This window comes from Varroa jacobsoni, unplaced genomic scaffold, assembly GCF_002532875.2.
Source record: "Varroa jacobsoni isolate VJ856 unplaced genomic scaffold, vjacob_1.0 scaffold_1144, whole genome shotgun sequence".
In the NCBI taxonomy this organism is placed as follows: Eukaryota; Metazoa; Arthropoda; class Arachnida; order Mesostigmata; family Varroidae; genus Varroa; species Varroa jacobsoni.
The window spans coordinates 43,591-52,438 of record NW_019214046.1 but is presented as its reverse complement, the minus strand read 5'-3'; the positions used below and the strand labels follow the sequence as shown (position 1 = coordinate 52,438).

At 35.9% G+C, this 8,848-nt stretch overlaps 1 protein-coding gene and 1 long non-coding RNA gene across 2 annotated transcripts; both read left to right on the top strand.

The window, feature by feature from the left end:
• The first annotated feature begins 933 nt into the window (after window positions 1-933).
• On the top strand, window positions 934-5,040 carry LOC111267072 (transmembrane protein 208). Its single transcript, XM_022845051.2, has 5 exons — window positions 934-1,352; window positions 2,119-2,286; window positions 2,762-2,898; window positions 3,320-3,404; window positions 4,151-5,040. The coding sequence occupies exons 1-5, from the start codon at window positions 1,347-1,349 to the stop codon at window positions 4,289-4,291; spliced, it is 537 nt and encodes a 178-aa protein (XP_022700786.1). The 5' UTR covers window positions 934-1,346; the 3' UTR covers window positions 4,292-5,040.
• A 1,692-nt stretch (window positions 5,041-6,732) lies between these two features.
• LOC147752592 (uncharacterized) lies at window positions 6,733-7,948 on the top strand. The gene is made up of 2 exons (XR_015313644.1): window positions 6,733-6,836; window positions 7,703-7,948. It is a non-coding gene; the product is annotated as an uncharacterized LOC147752592 (long non-coding RNA).
• Window positions 7,949-8,848: the final 900 nt, after the last annotated feature.

Sequence of the window (8,848 nt, the reverse complement as noted above, 5' to 3'; positions counted from 1 at the left end):
TACCTAGTACGATTAGAAGTGGAAAAAAATTACTGTAAGGCTTGCAAAGATTGTGAGTTGCAAGGCAAACTTAAAACAAATTTTCAATTTTAGGGAAGTAGTGCGCCTATATGCCGTTTCGTTATAGCAAACGCAGTAGACATAGTGAGCTATAAATCATGGAATATATCATGCCAACTCTATATTATCTTTGTGAACTTGTCGGGTGGTTAACTTGTTATGTTCCACTTTTTCGCCTATTTATTGGTGTCTTGTATGCTGCTCAAAGTGCGGCCTTCAAAATCATCGATCAATGGTCACTTTTCTCTATGAAGTATTTTTTTCCATTTCGGATAAGCAGGAGATATCACGATATGGAGAAACAGACGCAATCCATAGACACTGTCGTACGGTTATCCCACGCCTACTACTCTCTCTCTGGTGTATAATAAGTCAATTTATTGCTTGCTTGTTTTTGTGTTATATAACCCAATCGCTAAATGTCAGAGATGTATGTAAGTGGCTTTCGGCTCAAAGTGCGGACAAGGGCACGTAGTAGTTAAATAGTACAATTACGTCGTTTGTAGGTTAAATGATCATGGTTCTATAAGATATGGCAATGTATGTTTCCTTAACGGAGTCCACAAATAGTACGTATATTTAGAACACAGATAAAACGATGTTCATTCAAAAAAATATTCCACGTATTTTTAAGTATATATATTCGGAAATTTTTACTGTACTATAGCAAAGTCGTTTCCATTTATCATTCGGTCCTTTATTCATTCTTCTTGCGTTCTCCACACATCCGGTTCTGAAAACATATTTGTCTTCGCTCATTCAGACATAATCTCTGTCAGAGCGCGCTTTTCAACAACATGCATCCATTCGTAGTTGCTAGGCGACTAATCCAATAACGGCGTTGAATCGCTTGGTGTGTCCCGCTTCCACGAAACCGGAGTCATCAATGGTTAAACAGCTGAGAAATTGTTTCTGGCAGACCAACGGCATTCTTTGATCAACACTGGCGCAACCAGTGGGAATCTTATCTTGCACGTCGAGACCAAACAATCTACTTGCACTCTTAATTGAAGTTAATAATAAGAGTTAAACCGCTGACGTCAACATGATCACAACCCGATCCTAGTGGATAGTTCAATTTAACCAAACTTCCTCTATACCGAGTAAATTATAGTAATAATCAAGTTCAAGAAATTTCAAGGACACTTATTATTACCACTCATTGTTTCCACAACTATAGGGGCAAGGAGGTATTTTTGTTTTTTAAGTACTGTAGTGCGTGTATTATACGGAGGTGGATATAGAGTTGATTGGTCGCGAAAAGCTTTAACAGCGCAAGTTCTACGATGGTTGTAAGTTGACAATTTACGAAATAACCGTAACAGGCAGGTGCTAAGTATCACCCTGTCGTTAAGACCACAGCTGAGGCTGACGTAAACTAGAACACTTTTTCACGTAATATTTCGAATGTATGTGACATTGAAGTACTCACTACAAAAATATACTACCACCACAAGTTTTTCCCGGAAAAATGAATAATCTCAATTGTTATGAATTTACTTGATATACATAAGTACTACAAAGCTCAAGCTACAATATGTTTAATTCTACATAAGGTAATTTAATTTAAAGTGCTGTAGCAAAGTCAATTGGCTGTTTTATTAAGCTTCGAATATTTATGCTAATACTGTACATTCAACAGAATGTTTTATTTTACTCTGTTTGCTGTGAGCACGGTTGTTATATGGAGATTCTATAAAACAATAATTTGTCACAGTCTTTATATATAATCTTTATTTTTCATTTTCTGGTGCATGAAAACCTTGCCAATCAATATACGTCTTTTACAGTTCAAACGGCAGAATATTTTGTAATGTAAGATGTTAGCACATGTCGTTTACAACATTTTTCCGAGCTCTACTAATTAATAACAATATTTTTTCATAAATTTTTCCGCATCAAATCTGTGCACATTCGAGTGAATTTACATACGTGTTGATTTTTTTGTGAATATTAACTACAAAATATTCAGACCTGTACACATATCGTAAAAATGTATTTTGTTAAGCCTATTATTAATAGTGTTTGCTTGTTGTGCTTACCTTTGAATCAAACCAGGTTGTGGAGCCCAGAGGGAAAAAGGAAGCGACGAAAGGACAGAAGCAGGTAGTCACAGAAAACCGGGATACGATCCGCTTCTATGTTATTATGTCGTCAAGTGGCATAACTCTGTACCTGTTTGCCGCGATATTTATCTTTACTGGCGGACTCACTAGTGGTCTATTTGTAAGTATACAGAATTTTAATAGTTGTTGTTAGGCTTTTAAACTTTCAAACAATAGCGAGAGGTTCGCGTTGAGCGAAAGGGTCTTTCCAATTTTCAGATCAGTCTATTAGATTAGTGTATCACTTTCACCCAGTAATTAATGCTAATCGATATATATATATATATATATATATATATATATATATATATATATATATATATATCGATTACCATATAGTTATCAAATTTCTCATTCGCATAATTCCTTCTGCATTTAGTCAGATTTTGCATATCAACCATTAATATAGCACACCTACATATGTATATATCACACATATAAAATGTTTATTATTTAATATTGAACATTTTCTTTTTGCTCATTTCTTTTACATAATCAGACCCCTAATTATGACCAAGTGTTCCGTTCTATAATTACGTATAGTAAAATTTGCCTTTCCTGTATTGTATTTTTATCATGCGGTGTGGTGCGAATAGACGATTCTCTCGCTTACAGCTTTGGTTCAAGCTGGATGTATATTTATGATGCATAGTATGGCTACACCTATGTTTTCCGAGACAGGGCAATTACTAGACGGAGGCACCGACCTCAATATGAAAAATGGCTTTTGTGAGTAAGTATTAAAGCTGGAGTCAATACGTCTAAGTCATCTATAGGATTAAAATGCATCTGGAAAGCAGATATTATGAAGTATAGTATTTTCCATCTTTATCTGGCAAGATTATGTGGTAATTATTACATATCAAGTTTTGTACAAAATAAATGTTGCCAGTTCAAATCCTACCGATGAAACGTACTACACAAATTGTGTAAACAAAGAAATTTATATTATATGAGCTTCAGAGTAACAGTATTTTATGGAATCAGAAGTGGCAAAAATAACATCAATGGAATTCCCCTATTTTTAGTATTTATACCTAGTAGAATATTATATGTAGAGTCATCTGCTGTTTGGTTGAATTGCTCGGTTTCACTATGATCATATTTTTCTGAAGCATCTAATGTCGTTATTAACTGCATTTCATAATTTTAAGGTATTTGAAGGATCTTGTGATCCTAAGTTCGTTTGTTGAAGTTCTCGCTATGTTCTCGAATTACTTCTGGTGCCTCATGCTTCTCGTGAGTATACATTTTTATACTGTGTTAGAGAAATAGTTGGGTCCTATTTATTTTATGGCGTATATGTTGTATGAATAAAAAAAAAGTATAGGCACGATTGTGGCGGTAATAATATTTCGTTGTCACGATGATGACTAATAATCATAATTCTCAAAAAATAGCACTTAATATGCCTTATAACAGAGAAAAGCGTGCTATAGAAGCATGTTTGTCGCTAAGATCCCTGGTGCGTTCTGGTAGTCTTAATACAGCTTTGGCATTACTTTGACGCTTTAAAATTTAAGTACATGTATAATTGAAGAAGCTCAACCTTTCCTCTAAAGGCATCTGTGGAGTGTTGTTTTCAGTAACAGTAACCCAGTGCTGCGGCAAGTTCCGTTTAATTTCTTTAGCCCATGCCGGTGGCAACTGAACATATCTATATAATATCTGTCGAACGTTTCTATACTATGTATTTATCGTCTGCAGCAAATCATGTTAATAATTTTCTAATGCCTAGAATGGGCAAAAGAAAACGTACACTACAGACTAAATTAGCGTTACACATTTTTCAAATAACGGCTTTTCCTACCAATGCGCCATGTTATGATGGAATCTTGTTGATTCCATCATAACATCATTGTTGAAAACGCCAAACACTTGTCTAAAAATTACAATGCTCCTGATATTTGAAAAAAGGTATTTGTTTGGATGATATTAAGAACATCATTGATACGTTTTTGGTTTGGGCTACATTCCTGTTGTAGGTACCGATTTACGCGTTCTATCTTCTGTGGATTAAGATTCTTGGTCCTTGGTTTTTTGCCCCTCCTGGGGAAGAGGAAGAACTCTCGGAAAAAAAGCAGAGGAAATTGGATCGTAAGATGCGTCGAATGCAAAGTCGCTAAAATAATGAGCTCAATACAGTTAATATGAATGAATTAACTAATAATTCTTTATTAACTAAAAAGGAAAACATCGGGTGTGTGAGTGCATGTATGCGCGAAAAAAAAGCATAAATGCGAGAATACAAGTTATAGCTAATAGTGGCGTTCGGTGTTCTTGAATATGACCGCCACCACAGATCCATCTTTAGAGATCTTCGAAAGCTAATTACCGCATGTTTTTAATACCTATGCAACTGCCCCGGGCTGATACAAAAGGTTATAGTAGAAAAGCCTTGAAATAAGTTTTTTTTTCTTAAAATGAAAATGACCATGTACGATGAAAAATGTTGAATTAATTTATATATGCTGTCATAAGGTGTGTTGTTTGACGGTGAATTTCTCAGCAAATGCATGGTAATCATATATAATAATATCTCCGACAAACTGTGCTTTTCTCATAAGACGACTCTTAGTAAAACAATACGGAACTACTGGATAATGGTGTCTAAGGCAAGGGCTCGAAGTGACATTTAGCAATCAGTATTGATAGAAAATACTATATTAATGGAAATGAACTGAAATATCGACACATGGAATTAATAAGGTAAAAACCCAAGACAGGTTAAGCTTCCATTGACAACTGTTTTTGACTGAAAAATATTAAAGGGGAATATACCGTCCTTTAAGACGGTGAACGCCAAATGTTCTCAGACGTCTCGGATGTTCCGACCCTGTGATCTACCTGTAATAAAATAAGTTGGTATCACGTATGTACGTGTGTGTGCTTCTTTAGGTAAACTAGCACACATATATATATATATACACATATGGAGCTTTATACATTTGAGATCTCGATGCCAAAGCTGACGATTTTTAAATTAATCGCTCATTTTTACTTTACAGTTATAGTCTTATATATGTAAGTACGTGGAGCTAATGTAATAATATCGGTTCACGATTTGTGCATTCTCAGGTTCGATAATTTCTTATTATTGGGCGGATTTCCTATAGTTTGTTAAGCCATCTGATATACAGTTATCGCTTTTGGATGTGGCAAATTAATTTAATTGATAGGAATTAATAAGTGGTATGCATGGCGCTGAAATGAGCAGAGATTGATTACTCTTCAGAAATCTGCTGAACGCAATTATGTGGCCGCTAATTAAAATTGTTAAGAATCGTAGTATACAATCGACTATGTTGAAATAATTTCTAGGTAACCAAAAGTAGCTTGTGTTGCGGAGAAACAAATAAGTACCAATTAATTAAACTTAGTTTTTTTGTATTTTTAATAGCTTATAGTTAGTTGATAGTTTCTTTGCCAAATAGTTAGCCTCGCATAGTGGAACCTTATATCAACAAAAAATGAAATTTTTTACTTTATTGAAAATTTGATTCTTCTTTGATTTTCTTCGGCTTGTAAACTCTGTGTTCGCGGTTTCGCATGGAACGACAGGTCACAATAATGGCAAAACTTAGTATCAAAAAGAATAGGCCAGGGACATAATTTTTGTTCCTGATCTTCTATGCTTATGTTTACGAATTTGAATTAATATTACACATCCAACTGAGCTATGCGCGCCTATCTGAAAAGCGAAACATTTTAGGGAAGACCCATCGTCGTGTTAACAGTAGTTTTGCCTAAACGTAGTAACTAGGAAGAAGTCGCTGATTGTTTAATCGCGTGATCATCAACTGGTTTTAGAGATGGCGTTATGATAACTATTGAACTATATGTATGGCAGTTGACTGAATCTAGAAAAAATGCGTACAAGTACGTTCAGGTAAGTGGGGCCGGAGAGGGAGCAGGGGGATCCATACAAGCTTAATCTCGTAGATCATGCCACCCTTGGCGGTAGCCGCTAGAGGCTGACGAAATACTATGCATGATCATCGAAATCGTAACGATAGCAAGAGCCGAAGCATAGAGTGGGCACAATCAATCGCTCGTGTCGAAGAGTTAAGACGAAATTCGATGACTCAGTGTTAATAACTTCCAAAATAGGCCAAAGGCCATTCGGGTATTGTTTCCATACATGTTATAGTACTTCGACCTAATTTTTTTTAAAATTTATCTATTCCTAGTGGATTCAAATAATTTCTCTAAGCTAACCTGCTAGCGAATTCAATATAGTCTCTCCGTTTAGTAGCACGATAGCCTACAAGTATAAAAAAAGCATGAAAAAAGGTTCAGTTTACGCGAACTTTCTCACGTGCTTATAATAATACCTTTCCGTAAACACTTCGTGGCTTCGCTAGGTCTGAAGCGAGAAGTATCCATTGTAGCTTTTTTCTTTTAGTCTAATGCCTCCCGTTAATCGAAACCTTTGGTCTTCTGAAAGACGGCTTAACTTGTCAGCTGTTCATACTTGTTGCCTACCATCTGTCCATATTGTTGCAGTTGTCATATGTGACATATATGACTAATATATGAGTATTACAATTCTCGCAAAAAAATACTGTGACACCACACAAAACAAGCAGTTACCAACAACCTATATCATTAAACAATAACGAAGTCTAAGGTCAAGCATAGCATACTTTGCCCTGCTCTCTTCGGAGTAATGTAAGTAGCTTGAGACGAGAGTGATCTCATTCTATAGGATTCGCCTATACTTTATTTTCACTAGCATATCATATCCAGTACTCGAATTCGAGTTTTACATCCGGTATCGCCGTTAAGCATTCTGTCAGACGGCTGATTCCCAGTACGAAGCAATGCGTCTATGTCCAGTTGGAACCCAGACCACATGTCCCCAAAATTAAGAGACAAATACGTTACCCGTTAAGATATCACCGACAAACCATATCTGGTACTATATATATTTAACTTTGTATCATGTTACGTTACATGTACCAATTGTCTGGATGTAATCGCTGACAGTTAAACGTTTCGTTTCATTTTGTACATGCATCACAACTTCGTGATGGAAAGTTTTGAGGAATGCAAATCCCTCAAATGGAAGTTTCTCTCAGAGATGAATGTTTTTCTGGCGGAAGTTGAATTCGAAATACTAGGGCTTTTCAAGTGAAAGAGCTAATGCAAGAATAACATCATTTAGGGAACAATTATTTTTAATTTTTATTTTTTTAGTATTTATTATTTTTTTCTTAATTTTTTATACATATATAAAGTACAACTATGTGTATAACGACGATGACTCATATATATATGTATATATATATATATATATATACATAGAGTATAGTTCACTTAAATTCACACGAAATTCTCTGATCACGCTGCAAACGCTTGCTACGAGTACGTACACTTGGCAGGTATTAAATATATCTTTCATTACACGTGATTGCCGTATTATTATCTTGGTATTATATAGTGCTAAGTTTCAACATATAATTACATCACATACCTGCGTATTATCGGGTGGGATTACGGTAAATTTTTATATTTGCCGTGTTTGGCCTTTACAGTGGAACGATGGGTATTTTGCTACACAGAGGCTACGTCTAAGTCTCTCGAACAAGTTGTTACGATTTCCAGTCAACGAAGAAAAGGAAGACAAACGAGGAAACCATGCCACAAAAAGCCACAGACATTTGACTGTCATACGAAAATTGACTCGATTGCTAAAACGGCCCAAGAAAATTTCCCAAAAAATAAAGTAGTGATTAAATAACGAGCCGAGAAAATCAATTATGCAAAACAAAGCCTAACAAGTAATTCTGGTTCAGAAGTTATTCTATTCTCTAGCTGCCGATTTTTGTCTATAATATAAGTTAAATTATTATTATATATGATATAAGTTAACCGTGTCGGCTTTGCTATAGAATTCGGCATTTTACAAGGTACAACGCGTCATCACAGCTGTCCCTGAATCTCTTGATATGCCTCAAATGAATTTGTTATTGCTCATTGATAATCTCTACCTGGTATACCGAATCCTATACCGGTTCGGAAATTGTGACCCACAAACACTACATTGCACTAAAGTATTTTACCCCCCTCCAATTGTAGCCTTCACATCCAACGTCATATAGATGATACCAGGTTTATCTAGTTCGAGGTTTGGTTAACATGCTCTTCCGACGCTGAGTCTGTCGGCAGCACACTCTCACTTTTAGCGCGCAAAGTGCAGCGACGTATTGTAACACCTGCGGAAGATCACATCGTCTTTCCTAATTTTAGCTGGTGGCAATTTGTGATAGTTTACAACTGATTAAACGCTTGTCAAAAATTCGGTTTAGCAAAGTTAGGCATGACTCGAGAGTCAGAATTGTAAGCTTCCGAAAAATCGTAGAACATGGCAATGCTGTGTATGAATTCGAGTCAAAGAGCGACCTTTGTGACAGTGGTTTCTTACTCTTTCCTATTTGATTTCTGTCTATCTGGTGGGCTGTTGAAGGAATGGGACCTTGTAATTTAAAGAGCAAGCAATTACCTTTGGCTTGATTGTCATGCATAGCTATGTTGCTCTGCTAGTCCAGTGATGCTGATCAAATTCTTGTCGGCGAAGAACATCAAAATGAACGATTAGGTGAACATAAAGAGCGCCTCCTTTTCTAACCTCAATGGAGGAGAGTAGCAGCAGCAAGGGGATTCAGGAGTGTGTAAGACCG

Coding starts and splice junctions, on each gene's coding strand:
- LOC111267072 (XM_022845051.2), top strand. Junction 2,287..2,761: donor GACTCACTAGTGGTCTATTT/GTAAGTATACAG, acceptor TGGTGCGAATAG/ACGATTCTCTCGCTTACAGC. Junction 2,899..3,319: donor ATGAAAAATGGCTTTTGTGA/GTAAGTATTAAA, acceptor CATAATTTTAAG/GTATTTGAAGGATCTTGTGA.